The 25,947-nt window shown below is 35.6% G+C and overlaps 3 protein-coding genes across 7 annotated transcripts; 1 reads left to right on the top strand and 2 right to left on the bottom strand.

Moving 5' to 3' along the window:
• Positions 1-1,261: 1,261 nt before the first annotated feature.
• On the top strand, positions 1,262-8,609 carry LOC147396298 (uncharacterized). Of its 2 annotated transcripts, XM_086450775.1 has the most exons (4): positions 1,262-1,813; positions 1,901-2,050; positions 5,681-6,103; positions 7,698-8,609. In XM_086450775.1, the coding sequence occupies exons 1-4, from the start codon at positions 1,468-1,470 to the stop codon at positions 7,874-7,876; spliced, it is 1,098 nt and encodes a 365-aa protein (XP_086306901.1). In that variant the 5' UTR covers positions 1,262-1,467; the 3' UTR covers positions 7,877-8,609. The 2 variants fall into 2 exon arrangements, with proteins under 2 accessions (XP_086306901.1, XP_086306900.1); XM_086450774.1 differs by having other exon boundaries at positions 1,265-2,050; positions 7,698-8,606.
• A 1,154-nt stretch (positions 8,610-9,763) lies between these two features.
• BNS (bonsai) lies at positions 9,764-11,768 on the bottom strand. 3 transcript variants are annotated; one of them, XM_086450778.1, is made up of 4 exons: positions 11,520-11,768; positions 11,111-11,191; positions 10,909-10,962; positions 9,764-10,067 (listed from the first exon to the last, which is right to left on the bottom strand). In XM_086450778.1, exons 2-4 carry the CDS (start codon positions 11,184-11,186, stop codon positions 10,006-10,008), a joined length of 192 nt encoding a protein of 63 aa, XP_086306904.1. In that variant the 5' UTR covers positions 11,187-11,191; positions 11,520-11,768; the 3' UTR covers positions 9,764-10,005. The 3 variants fall into 3 exon arrangements, with proteins under 3 accessions (XP_086306904.1, XP_086306903.1, XP_086306902.1); XM_086450777.1 differs by having other exon boundaries at positions 11,111-11,217; positions 11,520-11,762; XM_086450776.1 differs by having other exon boundaries at positions 11,111-11,208; positions 11,520-11,733.
• Positions 11,769-15,954: 4,186 nt separating this feature from the next.
• Positions 15,955-17,955, bottom strand: LOC147396300 (uncharacterized). 2 transcript variants are annotated; one of them, XM_086451063.1, is made up of 4 exons: positions 17,721-17,955; positions 17,507-17,560; positions 16,952-17,050; positions 15,955-16,847 (listed from the first exon to the last, which is right to left on the bottom strand). In XM_086451063.1, exon 4 carries the CDS (start codon positions 16,818-16,820, stop codon positions 16,056-16,058), a length of 765 nt encoding a protein of 254 aa, XP_086307189.1. In that variant the 5' UTR covers positions 16,821-16,847; positions 16,952-17,050; positions 17,507-17,560; positions 17,721-17,955; the 3' UTR covers positions 15,955-16,055. The 2 variants fall into 2 exon arrangements, with proteins under 2 accessions (XP_086307189.1, XP_086307191.1); XM_086451065.1 differs by having other exon boundaries at positions 17,507-17,573.
• Positions 17,956-25,947: the final 7,992 nt, after the last annotated feature.

The following is a 25,947-nucleotide window of genomic DNA, read 5'->3' on the forward strand; positions in this document are numbered from 1 at the left end:
GATATTTTTGGGCCCTTTCGAGAAGTGGCCCGTTCAAATTGAGGTGTCTACACATACAATTGGCAATCTCACTAAATTGAATATTTAGAAGTGCAAAAAGAGACATTGGGACTCTTAAGATGCTTGGGATAGATTGACTTTGCTTTCTATGTTCATTCCTACTGTTTTCAGCTAATAGATTCTTTTGTAATTCTCTTATAACACTTGGATAAATACCTACATATTCAGGTGCAAATCTAGATAGTACAAATAAAAAATCCAATGAGTTTTACTAAAAACAAGAAAAAGAAAAAAGATGAAGGATAGGCATGACTTTTCTGTTATCCCTTCTTGCTCTACTCAGTTTGATCGGCTAGAGTGATCCAATTCAATGCGATTTTATGAAATTGAAGACTTGTGTTCCTCACCAATAATAGGCATTTGATTCACATATAATTGCATCATTCCTTTGAATTGGATGAGCATTTCTTGAATCAAATTGAATGGAGCAAGAACTTATCTCATGAAAGAAACCATAATGAACAACCAATTTAGGAAACCTTATCAACCCAAAGCATTAGAGAAAGTATTTAGATCATAGCCAAGGTCCCATACCTTTTGTTGGAACCAACAACCTAAACCAATATATGAGACAAGCAACTTGGACCTGATTGATGCCCACCTTTAAATTATATCTAAATGCTACTTCCCAGTTGATTATCCATCTTTAGATGAAAATTTATTGACGACTTTTCTCAATTATTGTTAGACCAGCTATCCATGTATCAGTTTAGATTGTATGTGTGATCAATGACCATGTGTCATAGTCAATGCCAACACATGTATAACGTAAAATTTCAATCTAATGATCTATAATGATCTAGGTTGTGGCATAATGACTAATTAAGTTGAAACAAAATTTGAATGAAAATCATGCTTCTCCATAATTTAGGTGCAACGTAGGTGCACTATACTAGTACAATAAAAAGTCAATTAATTATCTTTTACTCATCTAGTGACTTCACCAAATCTTTACTAAAGATAGTGATCTGGTGGGCATTGTGGAACAATATTATATGGCAAAAGTCAAGCAATCCCATGGTAACGGTCACCCCCTGGAGTCGATTGACCTTAATGGTTCACCAACCATTACGAGGAGGTTCAACTTTGGAGGCCAAGCTTGACTCATGGAACACACCAAAATCTCAAATGCTTGGAAAATACACCAAGTGTCCGTCCTCTTCCTTCAGTTGATCGATTAAGACAAGTGTAACGCTCAAGTGTGACTATAATAATAGCCCCTCCTCTTTTTCAAAATTTTGATTCGGTCTACAACGGTGACCAGTTTTCTTGGAAAAAAAAAAAAATATCAAAAAATCCCATAGTTATGGGAGAGACTGGGGAGCAGACACGCGGTTAAGAAGCTGCGCTTAAGAGGATCTGTGCCCTTCTTGTGACAGAGAGACACAGAGAGAGAATCGAAACAGAATGCCTACCTATACAGTAGTAGCTTTAGAGAGGCTGCTTGAACCTTCTAGGGTTACAGATTCTGAGGCACATAATAGTTCCGATGGCAAGAAACAACGTCCTCCTCCTCCTCCTCCTCCTCAGCACATTTACATTTCTCCTGCTCTCTACACCACTCCTGACCCAACTCCAATCCCTCATACTTGTTCTACTGCTTCTTCCATTTCACCCTCTCCTTATGTGGTTAATCGCAAACGACGCGATGTTCTCGTGCCAGCAGAGGCCGTTAATCGCCTTCAAGGATTTGAAATCCAGGAGAAAAAACCTCAACAACATAGTGCTTCTGTTTCAGATGGGGACAATATGGGTGAGTTGTGTCCTCCTCTTGTCCCATTTGGTGAATTAGTTGCAGAAGAAGAAGTTAACGATGTGGGTCTGTTTGATTTGGAGGAAGAATTTGCAGTGGAGAGGGATGATGAAACTTCCCGTGATCCTCCTCGTAATTTAATGACCTCTCCAAGCTGCAGCGACACCACTGATGATTTAAAGAAGCACACACCAGCAGCGGTGGCCAATAGGAGCGAGTTCTATGATGCTGATGAAGGTGAAACATTTTTATTCCCATTTATATTAAATCTCATATTATTCTATTCCAAATTCCAATTCCAAAGATTGCTTTGGAAGTAACTGGTAAGACTCTTGTATTATGAGTGTCAATCATAAGGCAATTTGGGGTGGAGTTATCTTGGGACTTTGTGTTTAGAAGAAATACCTCTTCTTGTTGGCCTCATGGCTCAACTATTTTAATCTTAAGACCCAAACCAATGCTCCAAAAATACCTAGGTGTGAATGGAGTGGAATGTTTAAGTCTTAGAACCTAACATACTCCCACGCATCAAGGCTGACACCCTCGTTGGCCCACTTTATGGCAAGCCCCCCAATCCCTAGGCCTTCTTTCCAAGTACCAGGTACCCCTTTTTCTGTTTTCATCAGTTGCCCCTTCCGAGATTATTCACGGTGATCTACTATGGCAGACCCCTTCCATATCCCATACTATGGCGAAGCCCCCTTTCATATCTCATCCTATAGAGGAGCCTCATTTAGTTTCTCCTGCCCCTCTCCCTTTTTTTTTCCATTATGACCTTCCCATGACTCGAACCTTGGACATGGGGTCGGTTCTAATACCAAATGTTAAGACCCAAATCAATTCTCCAAAAATACCTAAGCATTAACGGAGTGGAAAGTTTAAGTCTTAACCTAAGGATCCTAACAGTTAATGTTATAATATTACCAGGGGAGGAGAACCATTTAATTTGAGCTACCACTAGGGCCAAGGCATTCTTGATAAAATCCTTGTATAAATCCTTTATACAAATTTCAGGTCATTCAAAGTTTCCGCTATCCAGTTGCTATCGGGAGCAAAAAGATTCCTTCCAAAATAGGCTTTTTCATATGGTCTACGAATGCAAATAAAATCCTATCTATTGAATATTGATAATCTAATGACTCGGGGATTCACTTCGATTATTATTATTTTCTATTCATATCTTTGGGAGAGTCGCTTAATCATATCCTAATCCATTGTGATATTGCATGACACATGGTCTCAATGTTATGGTATTGTTTCATTGACATGGTTGTCTCCCTTTTCATTTCTTTTGTGACTTGAGAGTTGGCAATGTCATGCCTTTAGGTGAAGACAAATGAATCTGTGGGATTGAATCCATTTTGTTGTCTGTTGGGGTCTTTTGAAGGAGAGTAACATCCGAGTGTTTGAGGGGAAGGAGCAATCGGCCCATGAGATTATCATGAGCATTTTGAAGATTGTTTTCTTTTGGTATAAACTATTTAAGGAGTTTAAGGGTATCTTCTCTAAAGACTTATTATTCAAATGGGACTTAGCTTGTAAGCGAGTGGTCTAATTCTGTCTATGTTTTGATTGTGATGGTCATCTCGTCCATTGCCTTATACTTGTTAATAAGTCTTATGTCTTACAAGAGGAAAAAAAAAACCTTTTTCATTCCATGGTGTTTTTGTGATTTCCCATTTTAAGTAGTTACTTAATGTTTTCTGATTAGCCCTTTTTAAATGTTAATGCTAATGTCCTATCACATTTGGATGCTATTGTGCTAAAGTTTATAGACAGAGATTCCCATTGCTTGTTTATTTGATGGAACCCTAACCAAAACATTTTCTGTATAACTATTACCAAATGTCTGCCTCATGCTCGATTTGTAGGTTTTATTGTTGTACCATTTGTTCCCTTTTATCTTTTTATGAATTTGGTCTTTAATGAAGATGTAATACCAGTCAGCTTTCTAGAAGATTCACATCTACATTGCTGATATCGTCTACATCCTTATTCCTTAATGAAATAACTTGATCTTTCTACCAGGGTTAATTATTTGTTTATTTTCACAATAGAGTACTGCTGTCATGCATATGTTTCCATTCAGATGAGAAACTACACTTCAGGGATCTTAGAGCAACTCCAATAATGATCTTTACAATAAAGAGCATTTTTTTGTCAAAATCTGACAAATGTTGTTTTAACTAGCCCAAATTTTGTTGGGTGCTCCAACAGACTCAACAAATCTCTCGTTTGTTGAAGATTGACTCAAATCTTAATAAGAGTAAGTGACCTTACATTTTGGAAACCAAAAACATGATTTGATGCCACAGGCTTTTAGAGAACAAAATTCTAAGAACTTTGAAAAAAAAAAAACATTATTTTTCACTGTGATTTATAATTTTAAGTTTTGGGAGTTCGGGAGCCGTCCATTTCAACATCTTGGATTAAGCTCAAAAATGCTACTTTTTTTAAAATATTTTTTTGTGAATATGAGTTTTTCCATAAAGTCTAGAAGGGTGTTGTGGTTGATTGTCAATGTGATAATCCATATGGGCTCAACAACCCTTAGTAAGATTTGAAATATTACTAAGTTAGTAAGGAAAGTATTTTTTTATATTTTTATATTATATTTTTAATAATAGCGAACCAAACACTCTCGCTACATGTAGCGAGACTTTGTCTCGATTTTTTGCATTGGCTACTTTAACTCTTGACATCTAGAGAGTCTGTTGGACCCATATTTTTTACATTTGACTCTTTATAATAAAGAGCTTCTGACATCTAGAGAGTCTGTTGAAGTTGCTCTTAATTTGGGCTATAGGTTACTTCAATTTCTGTATCTTCACTTTTTCCCTATTTCATCAGCTGTTGTCTTCAGTAAGATGTAAAAAATGGAAACATGGACAAGCTAGGAGAAAACTTAAAAGTTGATGACACTGGGGCTTAATGATGCCTCAAAGGTCCTAAAAGTGGAGTTATTCACACTTGGCTAGAATTTCAGCAGGTAATATTAATCTGATCTGTAGTCACACTGATGTTGGTCAAGTCGTTTGTGATTCTAATTCAGCGATCTGTTTGATTCCCACAAACTAATTCTTGATTAAGCCATAATTTTCACCCGAAATTTAAATTCACGAAACTCATTCATGGAGTTTGGTAATAATTTTGATAGGTGTTTTCTGGGAAGGTTTGATCTGGACAGAATAGGGGGAATGTCCAGAAATGATAAGGTCAGACTTCAGACTTCAAAGTTCTTTTCCATCCTTATTGTCATTAAGATTCTATGAGGTTGTGGCATATCTTATTGAAGTTAGAAGATACTCAAACCATTTTAATAGCCCTTTTAAATGTGAGAGGCGATTCTTCCTACCCTATCGTGGGGAACTTGGGGTTTCTTGAATGGCCTTCGAGACTTGCAAACCTAGTTGCAATGATAAATATAATTTTTAGGTTTAAACATTATGTGTATGTGCACACGTAGAAATTTTCTACATCATGAACAGTTTTTGCCTACCATTTTTATTACTTTCACTGTAATGAATTATTTCTTCTTTTATGATAAAGAACAAGACAAAAAAATGAAGGCAAGTACTGAACAATGACCATTTTTTTTTTCTAATGTTCAAGTGACTAATTTGATTTATGAGATCTTATATCAGTATCTCTTTTCCGTTTTGTTCAGAAAAATCTTACAATTGACAATGAAATTCTTTCTGCATATCTTCTGGTTTTACAAGACTGAGATTTTTCTCAACATTGTATTCTATACTCAATATCATCTTTGAGACAAAGATTAAGAGTGTATTTCATACGTTGAGAGTTGAAATATCATATTCATAGCAGAATTATGCTGCTTACACACATTTTAATTGATATATGCAGAGTTCTTCTCTGATGGTTCCATTTTGAATTCATCTCCATCATTTATTCCAAATATTGAAGTGGATCTGCATGCTGCAAGGGTTGGTCTCTTTGACGAGATTGAGAGGAGGAAGAGAGCAGAGGATGCTCTTGCTCAGATGCACAATCAGTGGGAGACAATTAACAAGCATTTATTTCAGGGGGGACTTTCTCTTCCGGCATCGTGGGATGCCGGGAAAGATGCAGAAAAGTTCTGCCAGGAAGTTGTTGTTGCAAGGTTCGTCTCTGAAGCAATTGGTAGGGGTCAGGCTCGTGCCGAAACTGAAGCTGCTGCAGAGGCAATCATTGAATCCAAGAACCAGGAGATTTCCCGGCTGCGAGACAAACTTCAATACATTGAATCTGTAAATCGTGAAATGTTCCAAAGGAATCAGGAAGTTGTGGGTATGTCCTGTTCTCTCTTGACTTTTGTTTCCTTTGATATTTTCTGTTTTGGTGTCCGTCACAGCGTGCTAGGTTGTGGGTAGCAATAATTTGCTTTCTAACCTTATAACAATGAATATTTTGATCACTATTTCTAAGAGCATCTCCAACCGGTCTCTAAATCCCTAAATTTAGAGATAGAGATGTCCGAACCTAACTCCAACCTGTCTCTAAAATAAAGAAATCCCCACTAACCACTGTCCACGTCTCCAAATATAGAGTGCAGGAGAAATTTTAGAGGGTCTCTCTAAATCACTATTCGTATTTTTTAAATACCTATATTATCCTTTTTTTTCCATAAATGTCATTTTTGACTTGGTCTTTCGATGGAATATATTTTAAACACCATTTTTGCCCCCTTCTCTTTTCAACTTTTTTGGGTAAATGAATAGTATTTTAGAGAATGAATAGTGTTTTACAGAAGGGATTGGTTGGAGTTCAAATTGGTTCAGAGGAGTGCATCTTCTCTAAATTTAGAGAAGATGCCAATTTGGAGCAAAATTTTATAGATGTGGGTTGGAGTTGGTCTGACTGCAACTGCTGCAATTAGTTCCATTCAAGGTTTTGTATGGAAAGAAATATTGACTCCTTTTTTATATTCTGGTGTGTACCCATGGTGGGCAAGGATATATGCATACAGGAGTCCATAGGCTTAAGTACAAAACATTATACGAATTATTTACATCACTGCCATTGCTTTCAGATGGAATTAGCACCTTTTAAAATGTTTGTGCGCCCTCTTTCGCATGTTACTTAACCAAAGTGGCCATTCCAATTTTTGAATGTCAATCAATTTATTTTATCTTGTACATTTCCTTCAGTGTGCTCATTTCTTCCTTTTTGTCTTCCAGTCTTTCCAATCATTCACCTCAACATCCTCATATCCACTACACACATAATTGTTTATTGAATGAATCCAACATTCAATCTCCATGAAATATGGGAAATCTTATTTCTTATATTTTGATTACTACGTGCCAGTCACATGATACTCTGGAAGCAAGCCTTTATTTTTGGCATTCAATACTAATTTCTTTACAGATACTAGAACTTAGACAGTAAACATGGTTAATTTGCGGTATTTCCCGCACATCAATCTTAATTGAAATGTTTTTTAACTTCCCAAGTTTGTTCATTTATTTATTAATTTTATTTTTTTTCTTCTTTATATGCTTTCTTCTTTTTAAATAAAAAAATAAAAAAATCTTTTAAGATGTGACAGATGTTATGGTATACTACAATACATTTGTAGAAACTGTCCACGTTTCAAGCTTCACAATTTAACATCTCATATATGATTAGGACACCAACTGGTGGTCTCCAAATCATTTTTACACATTTTACTACTTAGCGATGGTGCTGTAATAGTAAAAGAGCAGTTGTGATTTGTGAATTTGAAAAATGCAGAGGGAAATACCAAGAATTAGATGCCGATGAACTTGGGTCACTGTTGCTTACATGGAAATTTGTTGAAGTTACATGTATAATTGATACAAAATTTTGCCAATTTTGGTTTTATCCACGGATATTTACATTTTGTGGGAAAATTGTGCAGAGATAGCAAGAAGGGAACGGTACAAGAGGAAGACAAAGCAGAGATGGATATGGAACTGCATAGGCGTGTCCATCGCACTTGGGACTTCCATGCTTGCATACTCGTACCTCCCACATATGAGCAGACATGCCTCTGTGGACTCCTCTGACTTATCTGATACCCTTTCAGGCACACCATAAGATGCTTGAGTTCCTCAGTTACTGCTGACTGTAGCACCCCAGCTCTCAATCAATGCCCTTCATAACTTTTAGGAGTCTTGCGGTAAAGCAAGGTTTCTCAGTTTTGCTTCTCCTGTCATTATTGTTTACTGAGTTTGAGGTGGTGACGGTTATTGCAGACCTAGAGATGCTCCAATGTCATAAGTTCTACTATAGGATGCGTAGATGTTTTTTTTTTTCTTCTTATCTTTTCTGATTGCAAGAGCTGATGATTTTCCTGTAGAAATTGTCAATTTTCCTCGATTCCCTAGAAAATTGTCACAGAAATAGGAGTATATTATTCTAACACACTTCAAAGCTTTTGGGTGATCTTGTACTCTAAATAGGGCCTATGTTGGATTTTGAAAAATGGGACTTATTTTCATCGAGGAATCATTCTATGCAATTGGAGCGGCTACCTCATTGATAAGGCAAGGTAAAATGACTGGTTAGCCTAATGGAAACACCAATTTTTTAAAGAGTGATTTGGAGTTTAGACATAGTTACATGCCACTCCACGTTATGGTGAATATTTTGGATAAGGTCTTCTCTATTAGACAATTTAAAAAAATGATTTAAATGCCCTGATCTTCAACAAGTACCCTAATAACCTTGAATTTCTTCATGCTTATATAGTTCTTTCTATTTCAAATCTCAAGGGGTCAAACTGAGGTCTGACGCAATAGATTGAAGTGGAAGTTTAACAGGGTAAAAATGAGAGTCGTGCTTGGGTGACCTCAAGATTGTACCTCACATCACACATCCTGATGTGAAAGTTTATAAAAATCATAGATGTTTTTTCACTCGTTCTATGGTTGGGATACACTTTCACCCCAGGAAGTGCAATGTGAGGTACAGTCTTGAGGTCATTGCAGCTTTATTCTAAAATAATTAATTTACCGGGACAAAGAGCCTAAAGTTGACAAAAAGTCAAGGGCTTCGGCTAGAGGTGAATGTGTCTAAATTCCCGTTTCCTAAATTGATGTCTGAAGCAACAATCCTGAATTTTGAAGAAAAAATTACTTAAAAGGACCCTTGTGAAACGGTTTCTTTCTAAATAATTCCTAAGTTTTGCGAACAGGACATTTTGTAAGCTTTTTCTTTTTTACTACTCCCTTGTACCATCGAATTCACCTATTTTAATGTTGAACTCACCACTATTTACTGTCCAAGTTCTTCACTTTTTATTTATTTTTAATTACGGTTGAGTTCACCATTTAAAAATAAATAAATATTGATGAACTTGACATTGGTAAAATCCATCTATTTTCAATTTTCAAGTTATTCCGACTAAAATAGATAGAAAAATCAACTAAAATCTAGAGATAATAATTTGTTTAAATGATTTCAACCCAAAAGAATCATTATTGATTGATTTTCATCCAAAAATAAAAAAAAAAAAAGTGAAAAAACCCATGAAAAATGACTATTTCTTTTTTCTTAAATCTTTTATGACGGACTGGAGCCTTCTAAATGTGATTGAGGTATCAAAAATTCAATTTTTGGATGAAAACAATGAATTCAAACGGTAAAGACATTCAATCATGAAAAATGTGAGATAAGAGACCATTTTACTAAATGTCTTGCTAAGCAACTGTTGAAAACTTCAGGATTATTAGAAAGAAGTCCCTTCGTGATGGTCCTTTAAGTAATTTTCCCAATTTAGAAGCAATAGAATTGAGTTATCTAAAAGGTAAATAGATTTCTTAAATTCTATATGAAGCAAATGACAGGCGGGAAGACGAACTAAAGAATAAATACATTAAAAAAAAAAAAAAAAAAACACTAGTAAAGTAGACATTCAGATCCAGCTTTTAGGGAATTAAGGGAAAGGAAGGGATAGAAAGAAGCTCATTTAGGGAAGACAGGTGGGGGGAAGCGGAACAGCTGTGTTGGTTCAATCACAAAATGTCCGATCATGCTAAACAATTGCAGATGAATCCTGTGATTATACATGCTTGCTACATTGTTGTGATCTCCACAACAAATATCCATTCAAGCAAAATACTCCCTCCCCCCAAGTCCCCACACACAACACACACAAAAAGAAAAATCCCAACTAGATTAGGCTACATGTCTCTATTTCAGCACAAATCAAGATTCTGGACGACTTATTGAGTTCCCAAGGCAAGATCACGCCATGTATCTCCGTCCACTGGTTGAATATCTTGATCTGATTAATAAAGCAAAAGTTAATAAAACAAAGAACAAAAAAGGCATCAGGCCATGATATTCAATTCAACAAATAGAAAGGATATTTCTCTTATAAAACAATAAGAGAAAAAAAAAAAGATTTTGTTTTGGCTATATATAACAAAACAAAACAGGGTAAAAATTCCTAGGGACCTCACCAAACAAAAACCCATTCTCATATCAATGGCTTCTTTAGCCAATTCATGAGCAATGATTTTGGTCTTTCTAGGAGAATACCAAAAACTTCTATAGCGTTGATTAAAGAAAGGTCTAAATCTCCATTTCCTTTTGACTTCTGCCTAGATATTGCTAAACTCAATTTGAGGATGCTTAAATTTACATGGAGGAGGGACTTCTTTGACAATTTAAACCATTTTATCACAAGTACCATACAGAGTTTATGTGAAGAAATAAAAGAACCCCAAACACAGATTTTTGGTTCATCGAAAAGAATTACATTCCTTCATTCCTTCAGGATGTATTTCTAACACACACATACACACACACGCAAAAAAAAAAAAAAAAAAAAAGGAAAGGTGGGGGTTGTGAAAAAAGGAATTCCCTTAGGATCTAATGCCTGGGAAAACTAAAAACTACCTAATTTCTCTAAATTATGTCATATAATGCCATCCTCTCTTTATGAAACCTACTAACATCATAATACACCGATCTTTTAACATATTAAGATGATTCTTCATTTAGATCAAGACTGTGGTCTATCTCTTGTAGTAACTAACAAGGGATAGATATTTCCTATTACTACGCAATAGAAGAGTTTATAGTATGTGTTGTGGTAGAGAGAGAGAGAGAGAGAAACATACTGGTGTCTTCAGTGTCATCGGTGCGGGCAACCATCACAGGGGGTAATAGAAGATCTGCAATATATAACTACTAAAGAATTAATACTATTAAGTCCAAGAAAATAAATAAAAAAAATCAAACAATTGGGGTGCAAAAGAAAGAGGAATGGCCTATCTATAATCTATATGTATTATACACATAAAACAAATGGTAAATAATTACCATCGTTAGGGAGTGTGTCTCTCATCCATTCTTCATCCACAATATCTATCAGTACACCCATACTCAGATCCCCCATTTTTCCTGTGAGTCGGTTTTTTCTAATCTCACTCAAACAAAAAGAGAATTAACTGAATAGAAATATAAACGAATCGAGGAGTAACGAAAGAAAAAGTAGGGCCTAATTTCAACACCATCAACTCTTATTTTATTCCAAAACTCAAGATTAGATCTAAACTATCTTTTTTTGGTAGATAATTCAGCATTCAACTCAACAAAGAAAAGAATTAAACAACACAAATGTAGTAAAAGTGGGGAGAAGAAATAACCAAAAAGAATAACAACTTAAGAAGAGGAAGAAGAACACTAATTAATTAAAACGTAAACAGGAGAGGAGAGGTAGCCGGCTTACAGATTTTGAATCTTCTTGGAGTTCTCCAATTAGATGGTGTACGATGGACAGGTGAGTTCAGAAACCCGAAAAAAACCCTAGATATGGATCTCCAATTAGAGATCAGTAATCTCAAGATTTAAAACGTCAAACCCAAATGGTTGTTCCAGATCGACATAAATGGTTGAGATGAGTCATCAAATAAGACCTCTGGATTAACCACAATTCACACTTTGCTGATGTGGAGCTGTGGACAAACCACAGATGTTTTCCACCTAGATATGGGTGAAAAGCATCCAATTTGAGGTCACTCCAACGTAACTCTTCAAATAATTGAGATCAATCATTAGATCGTCAATCTAATATATTCATTTGTATTTTTTTTCTCAATACCCACCATATGAACTCTATAGATTCTGTATTATGTGTTACGATCAATAAGAAAAAATAGAAATCACACTTCTCTTATCTAAAGTAATTCAGTATTTGTTTGAATGGAAAGTTGCTTCTACGATTGACCTTCTTAACATGGATAGAACCAAATTAGTTTTAGGAAAATGTTGGAATGACACAAACGGAGACACTAGGGTGACAAAAATGATGTGGTAGCGCGCACATAACCGTAAATGCTTTTTACTCGTATCTCACAAAAAAATATCTACAATAATGTGCACGACACCACGAGTTTTTATCACCCTTGTGTCTCCCTTTGTGGCATCTCAGCACGACTCTTAGCTTTATGGCATTTTTGTGCTTGTCTTAATGTTAGTTCTCATACTTTTCCTAAGAAACAAAGTCTCTCTTAAGTATGATATTGTTGGAATTTAGAGGGTTGAATTTGAAAATCCTTTAATATTCAATAGATTTTAACCATTTGGTAAATCAATATTTAAATCATAGGATAATTCAATTCCATGTTTGCTTTATGCTTTTTTATTTTATTGCTTTAAGTTTAATTGATATTTTTGTTTCTGTCTTGAGCAATTTTAGTCCCACATCGATTAGGAGAAGAATTGATTTGCAATTATTAAATAATTGTATTTCTAATGACTTTAAAGTGGAGAGAAGTAGTGAGCGGGCTCACGACGCACATGAGGGCCAAAGAGAAAAACCCAAGGTTCCAATTGGAATTTGGATCCTCTGGTCCAAAAACCTTAATGCGTGCGTGCAGGGGGGGGGTGTGCAAAATCTCGGATTTACACCTCACGTGGGTGTGCGCAAAGGCCCATTTTTGCTTTATTTTTCAAGGCCCACTGAATCAGCACATGAGTTTGTAACTGTTCTAAACAAACACTTTCTCTTTATTTATATCCAATGTTTAGTCGATTTAAAACACTTGATCTCTGATATTTTATTTTATATATTTTCGACTATCAGTACACTTTTATTTTTCATTGTGAGAGCACACAACATCGTTGAATTCAAAGTTACGGTTCTAATTTAGAGTACCCTTTTGGATATGTGGGTTGTTGTATCCTGGAAAACAAACACTTACAGATTGTGGTACCGTAGTAGGGGCGAATTTCGTTTTAGGACAATACTTTTTGCATGCCTCAACCATTTTTTTAGGTAATATTTTCTTTTACATTCAATTTGAAAATCAAGATTTTTTTCAAACTTCTTCTCTCTCTGTCCATTAGAAATCAGTACTCAAGTGATAGCAGATATAAACCTCAAATGATTGAACTACGGTATGCTCATCCAATTTGGATCCCTATGATTAATTGATAGATGAAATGAAGAAAAATGGATTTTCAAGAAATTCTCATTTCAAATATTTGTGATCAACTAATCAAATATCGTCCCTTCATTCCACTCTATCCATATTCATATATGTTTTTATTGGAAGAGAGTTAATATCTTCTTTCACTATCTCCATCAATGTGTTTGGTCTTTTCTTTGGCTCTTGCAGACCTTCAATTGGAAGTTTTTTCTTGAATTGCATTTGTAATTGACCTTCGTCGAACTTGTTCAACTCATCTCAGTCAACTTTCTCTACATATGGAATGATATAATGCTTCCACGTGTCTTAAAAGATGAAATGCAATGACACACCTTGTGAAACATTTGCTATCAAAAAATGAGTTGATTATGGATAAAAATAGGGACAGTTGGAAACATTATAGATCTTGTGGACTTCCCTCACTACAAAAACCTAAAGGAGATTAGAGAATACGTTCACTTTCGATCTTTACAACATAACATGAAACTCATGATAATTACTGTAGAGGATAATAATTGCAGGATTATCCTGATCATCACGTGCCCATGTCGATTAAGTGGTACTTTGTGTAATTCAGCATTCCCAGCACTACCCACCAACAGGACAGACCAAGATAGAAAGTGTCCAACTTGACTGGTAGGGCAGGGTAGCATTAGTGTAGACCTGATCTACTTGGTAGGGTAGGCCTGGTCTGGGAAGCTACACGATCTTGACTTACACGTGTCAAGTCCGGAGATTTCGGAGATCTCCCTAGAATCGTGGACCCAATTCAAAAGATCCCAATTCTGTTTTGGATCCTGGTAATCAGGGGATTCTCCGGGATCACATCCCGTTAGAGGAGGAAACCTTGATTCGAATAAAGGATCTATAAATAGAGGAATAGAGGCTAAGGGATCTTTTGGCCAATTGAGGAAGAACATAATTCTATCAGTTATTATTGCTATTCTTCTGCAACTCTAACTTGAGTGTCGGAGAATTCTTAGCAAGTACCACACCGATGCTTATAAGGAGGAGAAGGAGTAACTTTGGATCAGTAGGGCATAGTCTATCAACGCCTCACCTGATTCTATCTCTACTATTACCCTTGAAAGATTTGGGCATCATATTTACGCCTATGGAAGCTTATAATGGCCATGACAGCTGGCTTGCCTTCTGCCATTTTGAGTGTGAAACTTCATGGACAACAATGATATTGTTATGATACTTAGGGATGAAAGCACACGGTAGAGGTAAATTATTTTTTAATATATTGACCAATGTTTTTGCAATAGTTTCATATAAAAACATTACAACAGCTAACATGTCTAACATGGGTCAAGGACTCTAGGTTTGGGACGTTGGGAAGTAGAACTATATTGGTGTATGGTTGAGTTGTTTTAGTAGGCGCCTTTGTTAAAGAAATTTGCCACAACCTTGTGCAAGTCATGGAAAATGTGCTATTTGGTTAAAATTTATAACAATTGAAGTATGTTCTGAAATTTTTTGGTAGATTTCATAACAAATAATCTTCAACTTGTACTGATTTATGGGGAAGAGACATATGTAGATTGACACAATTGTTGGTAGCACCATATTGAGTATTCCAAGAGATACCATGCTGGTTTGGCTTTTTTCGATTACACCTGATCTATGAACTGGAATAGAATACCCATACGTTTTTCCGGAGTACATACACAAATTGGAATTCATTTATTGTACAATACAAAATTAACTTAACCTTAACATAACTATCCGGACAAAATCTTTTTCAGATTAAAAACAAACTTTCTTTCCTCCTTCCTAGCTCCGATTTTGTATAACCTCAATTCCTAATTGGAAAAAAAATCTATCAAAAATTTAGAAATTTTTATCTTTTGACATGCCCTATGGTTTTTCCTACATCTAAGCCAGATTCCATCTTCACTCTTAGCGCCATTCAATCCATTTTCTTTTCTTTTCTATCTTTTATTTTTTTTTTCTTTTCTAATATCCGAGGTAAGGCAGAGGAATGGAAGAAATTTGCAGTTTTTGTGATCTAAATTTTTCCATGCTCCTTGATTTGCACTTTCAAAGGCTTTCCTTTCGTTAAATTGTTTTATTAAGTTGGACTTTTAACCTTCCAAAACAGAGGGAATAATGCTGAAGTGACCTCAGGTTGGAACCTTACATCGCACTTCTTGATGTGAAAGTGTATGGGAACCATAGATGTTTTCTTCGAGATATGAGTGAAAAAGAATCCATGGTTCCTATCCACTTTCATGTCAAGAAGTGCGATATGAGGTTCCAGCTTGAGGTCAGTCCAGCACGACTCAAAGAGATCAGTTGTCATCAGAGGCCTTACCTGAGAGCTGTAGTATATAAATTCCAAATTTTTTCCTTTTTTTTTTTTTTTTTTTTTTTTTAAGATCTTTAATAATTTAGAAGACTTGGATGGTCAAATAGAACTTTTTTTCTTAACTCTACCTAAAATGTTTGGAGAATTGTTATCTTTAGTCCACATGGGTTTCTATACCGGAACAACCAGATATATTAGTAACGATTGGTGAACAATGGACTCTCAACAAATTATTGGATGCCTTCAATGGACCAATAGGAACATGTGGGTTCCTGGGGGTTCCAAAAATGTGAGTCCCCAAAATTGCACTCACAGCAAATATGTATCCGAATTCCATTAGCTAATGCCATAAGAAGTCTTTCAAGCAATCATTTGATATGTGTGCGGAGGGTAGTTGATGAAATCAAACAGCATCATCATCAATATAATCTGGATTGGTTATCCTCATTAAAGAAAACACTTTCGATGACATTCGCATGCTTGAGAGATTCTACAATAATATTTAGTGTTACCCACCAACCTACCCTAGGCCTAGGAAAGAAGATACATAGAGCAAAGGGTCCAAAGAGCCGTTGGCGCCTTCTCCCCCGCTATACTCCTCCTCAGAGGACCAATTACCTCCTCCCCCATATGCCCCTGACATCCCATTTCCCTTCTTCTCCACCTGCACTTGATTTATGTTGTTTGCGACCCTCTCTTGGTTGAACTGCGATGCATCATGTATTGGCTCCATGGGCCACACTGCAGGTTGGCCGTTGTGAACAAAGTCCGCCCCATCACCATTATCACAATAGTTTGGCATCATAATAGAATATTGATTACATACCTCATTCTTTGTTGCATTATCTGATGTAATCACGACACTAGGCTTTACACTTGCACAATTCCCAAATACCCGTATCGGAATTGCCTTCCCATCCAGCAGTTTTGCCTTGAGTGCACCAAGCAGCCCATCTGCTCCTGTTTGATGCCCATCCTCAAATGAGAATGGAGGCATATTCTCCGGAAGGCCACCACTAACTCGATTAGCTCCAGACACAGTTGTTGGTATCTCAAAGTTGGTACGAGCATTGGAACCTCGAAGGGTTCGAGCTGCATCATCATAGGCCCGTGCCGCTTCCTCTGCAGTATCGAATGTGCCAAGCCATAGCCTAACCTTCTGCAAGGAGTCTTTGATCTCTGCCACCCATCTCCCAGACGGCCGCTGGCGAACGCCAACGAATCTACGATGACCCCTCGAAGACACCTTTCTTTTGGCTTGTAAACCTTCGGCTACCCCGCCCATTATTACTGTGCCCTTGCTGCCAAGTCTCTGCTTCCAACCGTATTAGAATCACATGACCAACGCTTTTATAGTGTGAGATTCCATGAAAGCATCTTCAAATGGCAAAACATGACAAATGAGAAATGTCTAACCTCATGGGACCCTCTTTTTTATTATAAATAGCAGCATAGATATTGCAGGCCGTGTTGTTCGTACCAACGCATCATTATCACCATCACCACCACCACCACCTAATCAATATATAAATATAAATATGGGTGAGGCTGAAATGAGAGACAAAGCGGAAAAAACAATGAATATATTCCATATACATTGATGCCAAAAATAATCACATCAATAGAATCAAATCTAGCCATTAGATTAGTTTAGCATTTTTTATGTCATATAATGCCATCCTCTCTTTATGAACCTACTAACATCATAATACACTGATCTTTTAAAATATTAAGATGATTCTTCATTTAGATACAGTCTAATTTTAACGATTTCCATCTAATTTCTTAAACACATAAATAAGTAAATCTGAGGCTCCTCATGTTGACATCGAGACTGTGGTCTATCTCTAGTAGTAACTAACAAGGGATACATATTTCCTATTACTACGCAAGCAATAGAAGAGTTTATAGTCTGTGTTGTGGTGAGAGAGAGAGAGAGAGAGAGAGAGAGAGAGAGAGAGAGAGACATACTGGTGTATTCAGTGTCATTGGAGCAGGCAACCATCACAGGGGGTAATAGAAGATCTGCAATATATAACTACTAAAGAATTAATACTATTAAGTCCAAGAAAATAAAAAAAATCAAACAATTAGGCTACAAAAGAAAGAGGAATGACCTATCTATAATCTATATGTATTTTACACATAATAAATTTTTTTTATAAAAAAAATGGTAAATAATTACTATCATGAGGTAGTGTGTCTCTCATCCACGATATCAATCAGTACACCCATACTCAGATCCCCCATTTTTCCTGTGAGTCGGTTTTTTCTAATCTCACTCAAACAAAAAGAGAACTAACTGAATAGAAATATAAACAAATCGAGGAGTAACGAAAGAAAAATAGGGCCTAATTTCAACACCATCAATTCTTATTTTATTCCAAAACGTCAAACCCAAATGGTGGTTCCAGATAGACATAAATGGTTGAGATGAGTCATCAAATAAGACCTCCAGATTGACCACAATTCACACTTTGCTGATGTGGAGGTGTGTACAAACCATAGATGTTTTTCATCGAGATACAGATACGAGTGAAAAGCATCTATGATTCTGTGTGCACCTCACTTCAGCAAATTGTGAATTGAGGTCACTCCAGCAAAACTCTTCAAATAATTGAGATCAATCATTTAAATAGTCAATCTAATATATTCGTTTGTATTTTTTTTTTTTTCTCAATACCCACCATATGAACTCTATAGATACTCTATTATGTGTTACGATCAATAAGAAAAAATAGAGATCACACCTCTCTTACCTAAAACAATTCAGTATTTGTTTGAGTGGAAAGTTGCTTCTACAATTGACCTCCTTAACATTGATTTTTATATAATCTTTGTGCTTGTCTTAATGTTAGTTCCCATACTCTTCCCAAGAAACAAAGTCTCTCATAAGTATGATATAAATCCCAAATGATTGAACTACCGTATGCTCGTCCAATTTGGATGCCTATGATTAATTGATAGACAAAATGAAGAAAAATGGATTCCCAACAAATCCTCATTTCAAATATTTGGGATCAACTAATCAAATATTGTCCCTTCATTCCACTCTATTCATATTTATGTATGTTTTTATTGGAAGAGAGTTAACATCTTCTTTCTCTATCTCCATCCATGTTCGTTTGGTCCTTTCTTTGGCTTTTGGGGACCTTCAATTGGAAGTTTTTCTCAAATTGCATTTATAATCAACCTTTGTTGAACATGTTCAACTCATCTCAGTCAACTTTCTCTACATATGGATTGATATAATGCTTCCACGTGTCTTAAAAGATGAAATGCAATAACACACCTTGTGAAACATCTGCTATCGAAAAATGAGTTGATTATGGGTAAAAATAGGGACAGTTGGAAAAAATAGGGACAGTTGGAAAAAATAGGGACAGTTGGAAACTTTATAGATCTTGTCGGCTTCCCTCACTCCAAAAACCTAAAGGAGATTAGAGAATACGATCACTTTCAATTTTATGCCATAACATGTAATTCATGATAATTACCCTTGAAGGATTTGGGCATCATATTTATGCCAGTGGAAGCTTATAACGGCCATGATAGCCGGCTTGCCTTCTGCCATTTTGAGTGTGGGAACTCCATGGACAACAATGATATTGTTATGTTACCTAGGTATGAAAGCACACGGTGGAGGTAAATTATTTTTTAATATATTGACCAATGTTTTTGCCATAGTTTCATATAAATACATTACTAAGGCTAATAGGTCTAACATGGGTTGGGATTTTAAATTTGGGATGTTGGGAAGTAGAACTATATTGGTATATGGTTGAGTTGTTTCAGTAAGCCCCATTGTTAAAGAAATTTGCCACAACTTTGTGCATGTCATGGAAAGTGTGCTATATGGTTAAAATTTATAACAATTGAAGTACGTTCTGAAAATTTTTGGCAGATTTCATAACAAATGATCTTCAACTAGTACCGATTGATGGGGGAGAGACATATGTAGATTGGTACAATTGTTGCTAGCACCATATTGAGTATTCCAAGAGATACCGTGCTGGTCTGGCTTTTTCGATTGCTCCTGATCTATGAACTGGAATAGAATACCCATATGTTTTCCCGGAGTACATACACAAATTGGAATTCGTTTAGTGTACGATACAAAATGAACTTAACCTTAACATAGCTACCCCGACAGAATCTTTTTCAGATTAAAAACGACCTTCCTTTCGCCTTTCTAGCTCCGATTTTGTATAACCTCAATTCCTCATTGGAAAAAATCTATCAAAAATTTAGAAATCTTTATCTTTTGACATGCCCTATGGTTTTTCCTACATCTAAGCCAGATTCCATCTTCACTCTTAACTCCATTCAATCCATTTTCTTTTCTTTTCTAATATCCGAGCTAAGGTAGAGGAATGGAAGAAATTTGTAATTTTTGTGATCTAAATTATCCCATGCTCCTTGATTTGCACTTTCTAAGGCTTTCCTTTTGTTGAATTGTTTTATTTCAGTTGGCTTTTAACCTTCCAAAAAAGAGGGAATAATGCACAAGTGATCTCAGGCTGGTGATCAAATTTTAAGATATAAAATAATTTAGAAGACTTGGATGGTCAAATAGCCTTCAACTTTTTTTCCAAACTCTACCTAAAATGTTTGGAGAATTGTTATCTTTAGCCCACATGTGTTTCTACACCGGAACAATCAGATATATTAATAACGATTGGTGAACAATGCACTCTCAACAAATTATTGGATGCCTTCAATACACGTGGACCAATAGGAACATGTGGTTTCATGGGGGTTCCAAGAATAAGAGTCTCCAAAATCGCACTCTCAGCAAATATGTTTCCTAATTCCATTAGCTATTTCCATAGGAAGTATTTCAAGCAATTATTTGATATGGGGGGGGGGGGGGGGTTGGTTGATGAAATTAAAAGGCATCATCATCAATATAATCTGGATTGGTTATCCTCACTAAAGAAAACACCTTTGATGACATTCTCATGTTTGAGAGATTCTACAATAATATTTTTGTGTTACCCACCAACCTACCCTAGGCCTAGGAAAGAAGATACATTGAGTAACGGGTCTAAAGAGCCGTTGGTGCCTTCTCCACCGCTATACTCCTCAGAAGACCAACGAATCTACGATGACCCTCGAAGACACCTTTCTTTTGGCTTGTAAGCCTTCGGTTGCCCCGCCCATTACTACTGTGCCCTTGCTGCCAAGTCTCTGCTTCCAACCATCTTAGAATCCCATGACCAAAGCTTTTATAGTGTGAGATTCCATTAAAGCATCTTCAAATGGCAAAACATGACAAATGAGAAATGGCTAACCTCCTGGGTCCCTCTTTTTTATTATAAATAGCAGCATAGATATTGCAGGCTGTGTTGTTCGTATCAACACATCATCATCACTATCACCACCACCACCACCTAATGAATATATAAATATAAATGGGGGTGAGGCTGAAATGAGAGACAAAGCGGAAAAAACAATGAATATAATCCATATAGGTAGATGCTAAAAATAATCACATCAATAGAAAAAATGAATATAATCCATATAGGTAGATTAATATAGCCTTTTTTCATTGCATTTTTTAATCTTTAAGCATAAAAAAATTAAGAGATTTTGTAGACTGAGATACAATAAAAGAGGCCAGCAGACCATTGAGCAATCCACAGATCAACGACCTATACCTTGTTTTGCTACAAAGCTAGAAGAGAATATTATTAAGATATCATGTGGCTCATGGCTATTGCAACCTTGCTTTCTACAGTTTCCATGTTATAATTAAAAGATAATGAATAGAATTGGCTCAAGGAATACAATCTACACATTGGAGGCATTCAAAATGTCCCTTTCGGTTTATAAAATATAGAACACAAGTTTATGTGTTATTTGGTTGGCAATTAATCCAGGCTATGTACCTTTTCACCATGTCATTTACCGTAAATGTTATTTAGGTTGAGTTGCAGTTGGGATCAATCTGAGCCTTCTCAAGATATTGAACATTCAACCCAAGTCTGTGCTAAACCTGAGCTGGGGGCCTTATGAACTCAGCCTGATCTTGACCCAATATATTACTTGGATTGATTAGGTTAGATCAACTTTGAGAAAGAAAAAGAAGAATGCAAGGGTCAATAATAAATATAGACAAATTTAATAATAATAGCTAGCAAGACACTACAAGAAATCCCTATATTTGTTCAGGGCATAAAAAGGAAATAAAACCACTGAAAAATAGAAACTAAGAACGGCGTTAGAAAGCTTATCAAGCTTCAATCAATTGGTAGAAAAATTAATCATGCAAAGTGAGTGTAAGGAGAAATTGGAAAAGACTTAAACCATCGACTATTGGCTTCAAAAATTGGCTGCAACAGTCAACATTAGGGTCACTGAAATTAAGAAAATTTCACAAATGACCGCGAGTGCAAGATCAGTTGCCCAAGTTTCATACGATCCCAACTGTTAGTTGAAAGGGCATGAACTCATACATCAATGTTATTTTATAGGACTACCAAAAGTAAGACCATAGTCAAGTTGGTCTAGAATGGCATTCCAGTAAATGAGCTATGGTCATCTGAATGGTGAGGAGGCTCGTCAATTAGATGGCCTGGATTGACTGCAAATTTTGATAGTTAGACACTACATGCTATAATCCATAGGCCACTTATCGAGTATATCTTGGAAATATTAAAATAAAATGAAAGAATTGACTATTACACAAAACATAATTGACCTGATTTGAAGTTCACACAACACACCAAAGACTCTCTAATTACTCTTTATGTTGGTGTGTGATCTGGAGCTCTAAAAAATATCTAAGAACATCACATCAAAGAGCATCTTCTTTATAATTTGGTTATCTTTTTCAAGAATTTTCAATCTCATACAAAATTGTTAAACTTCACCATGCAACAACACTACCATACCCTTGTGAGAATATCCCTTCTTTTCATTTTTAATTGGTCGGTGCGCTACCACTGAAAAATTCAAATTCTAAACCCTCCAATCTGTTTCCCAAACAAATTCTAGCCATCTATGCATTTGTCAACCACAAAAGATCAGAATGTTAAATCCTAGTCCTTTGAATACTCTGTCCTAAAAACCTCTCACATCAATTGTGTCACATTAAGAATCATCGAGTTCATGGTATCCTTACAAACATAGAAACTAGTCAAAATGGTGATTTTATTGGTAGTTGAAGTGTAGCAGAAGATGAACAAACATAACATGGAGTTAGAATGCCAGTTAGATGCCATCAAAGGGAATGATGGCTTACTTACTTAACAGAGTTGTAGAGTTTTATAACCTAAGGGATCAAGTTTATTGAATGATCAAAAACCAACATTGTTTCACTTATAAAAATTTAAAAAAAAAAAATGTTTTTAGTTTTATCTCTAAAAAGCAATTCAGTTAGACCTTACCAACCTATCTTAAAGGCATTGAATTTTAATTAAATAGTCACATAGAATATATAACAACTCTAAAGATTTGATGATTATGATTATTGCATCATTTTTGTATGAATCCGATTATGCTGTCAACAAAATCACTTGATGGTAGGCCATGGTCCTTTGAAATCGGAAACCCCATTTTACAGCAGAGAAAACCATGCTAAGTAAAATTCCAATTCATACATGATGAAATTTGTACCAAAAGCTTTATTTTCATAAGTATAATCATGACCGCATCCTTTGACATTTGACCCTCACACATCCTTGGTTGAATGCTTGTAGGATTATTGATTGGATGGATTTAATTGAATCGATGGTATGAAAGGTGTGGCTTAGTCCAGAACAAGTTAGTGTTAAATTTTAAAGTTAATTTTCTAGAAGTTTTATTTTATTTTGAGGGTTATAATGAGGATATTTATGTAATTTTGTATGGGTCCCACTTCACATGTGTGATTGACATATGTCTCTTTCTCTCTCTTTTCTACCTCATCACCTTTGCATTTTTCATGTAACTATTATTGCTTTTCTTATGTACTATTGTTAAATCTCCACCTTCATTGATAAACCCCATTACCATCAACTATCTCCATTTTGTCATGCAATAACCTTAAGTTTCTATGCAATTTCGTTTTCCATCTTGAATCCTCTAGAAATCCTCTTAAAATTTCTTGAACAAGCATTCCAAAATGCTAAAAATTTCCTCCACCACCTATATATACATGTAAAGAGCCTCATTCTCAACCAAATTCTTGAAATTGTCTTTGAAAAGAGAGAAAATGAGTAAGATACCATCAACACTCCAAATTCAATATCTTGTACAAGTGAAGGTTTCATTTCCAACTTGTAAATGCTTTTTTAAAATTAAATTAGTATTTCTCTTTTCATCATTTTAGTTGTTCTTTTTCTTTTTCGTGGTTGTGAGTCTTGGGCAAGTGTGTTTCTACACTATATGAGAGCAAGTGTGTTTCTACACTATATGAGAAGCAGAGGTTTGAAATTTTAGATTTTATCTTTCTTCACATGGTATCAAAGCCACAAGGGTGGTGTTGATATCGTCTTGACGCTCTTGGTGAAGAAGATCAATTGTTCTTAAAGATGGATATGGGCGGAAAGTTCAATGACTTTGGTATTGAATTGCTTACTCAATCCAACTATAAGATATGAAGATCATGTATGGAGTCTTATCTTCTTGACGAAGACTTATGAGAGGTTGTTTGTAGAAATAATACAGTGGCTCTTCAAGATACTTTAGAAAATATTGATAATTTGAAGAAATGATGAAAGACTAATGCATATGCGGGGTCAGTTTTAAAGCGTTCTATCTCGCATGGCTTATTTGATCACATCATGGACTACAAATCCGCTCGTGAGATTTGGACTACTTTTGATGGGTTGTTCAACAAGAAAGACGTGACTCGATTGTAATTGTTGGAAAATGAATTGGCTAACACTAGCCAAGGTGAGCTTTCTATTTCACAATTCTTTTTAAAGATTAAAAATCTTTGTTAAAAAATTTCCATTCTTGATCCGGAATAACCTATCTCGGAGGCACGAATGAAACGCCACATTATTCGTGAGTTAAAAGGGGAATATATTCCTTATGTTACATCTATTTAAGGGTGGGATGTACAACCATCCTTGATAGAACTCGAGAACCTTCTTACTTCTCAAAAGTCTTTGGCTCATCAAATGGTCAGATGCTCAATTACGATGAATAATGGAGATGCTTTATTATCAAGCAACAAAAGAATTATAACAAGAGCAAGGATAAAGGCAGAGGTTCCAAAAATAATGGAAACTCTAATGATGCTTCTTTCAAGCATAATGATTGAGAATCATCTGGTAAAAATAATGAAAATTGGAAAGGTGTCAAGTGTTACTGATGTAGTCAACTTGGGCATATAAGGAAGAATTTTTCATGTAAAATTGAACGAATGAAATGCAGCTGAAAAAGAAAGTGAACCTAAAGGTGAGGAGAGGTGAGGAAAATTATTCATAGCAAATACTACTTCAATTGATGCTTTGACATTAATTAATTTAAAAAACGATTAGATCATTGATTCCGATTGTGGGCATCATCTCATAGGTAATGAATTTAAGTTCTCAAGTTTTCCCAATTACAATGATAATGAAGTTACTATCACGGTGGACAACTTTGTTCACCCTATTAAAAAAAGAGTTGTTACCATCAAATGCGATGAAGTTGATAACATCACACTCAATAATGTTTTTCAAGTATCAAGCATGAAAAAGAACCTATTCTCCATTGTTAATTCGGTGGATTTGAGACATTATATTTTGTTCGACCCTAAAGACATAAAATTCCTTCAGAATATTTTAGAGTTGAAGACGGACGTCGTTTATACAAGTACAAGAGTTAAAGATTTATTTGTTTTATCTTCGATTACCTCCTATATTAATATTATGAGTTTAAATGACAGGGCATCAATTTGGCATGCTAAATTAGGACACCTTAGCATGGACAAATTGAAAATCATAGTACTGAAAAATTTGATGAATGGACTACCCAAGTTGACTTCATTTGTTATGGAGGAGTATGTGAAAGTTGTCAATATGGTAAGACACATCTCTTTCCATTTGTCAAGTCTTATTCTAAGTGTAAGGCCTCGTCGAAACTTATCAATAGTAATTTGATGGGACCTTGTAACACACCGTCATATTCGGACTTCCGCTATATGTTGTTGTTTGAGGATAATTTCACAAGTTATATATGGGTTTATTTTATTAAAGAGAAATCATAAGTATTTTTAAAGTTTAAAGAGGTTAAAATGACAGTTAAAGGTGTAATTGACAAAAAGATTAAGATGTTGAGGACGAATAATGGCGGTGAATTTATTTTCAAAGACTTCCTTTTATTTTGTCAGGAAAATTATATTAGAAGAGAATTATCTTGTGTCTATACACCTCAACAAAATGGGGTGGCTGAAAGAAAGATTAGGCACATCATTGAGATTTATACAAGTTCGTTAC

The sequence above is a fragment of the Akebia trifoliata genome, chromosome 8, assembly GCF_017979445.1.
Source record: "Akebia trifoliata isolate Shusen 1 chromosome 8, ASM1797944v1, whole genome shotgun sequence".
Classification (NCBI taxonomy): domain Eukaryota; kingdom Viridiplantae; phylum Streptophyta; class Magnoliopsida; order Ranunculales; family Lardizabalaceae; genus Akebia; species Akebia trifoliata.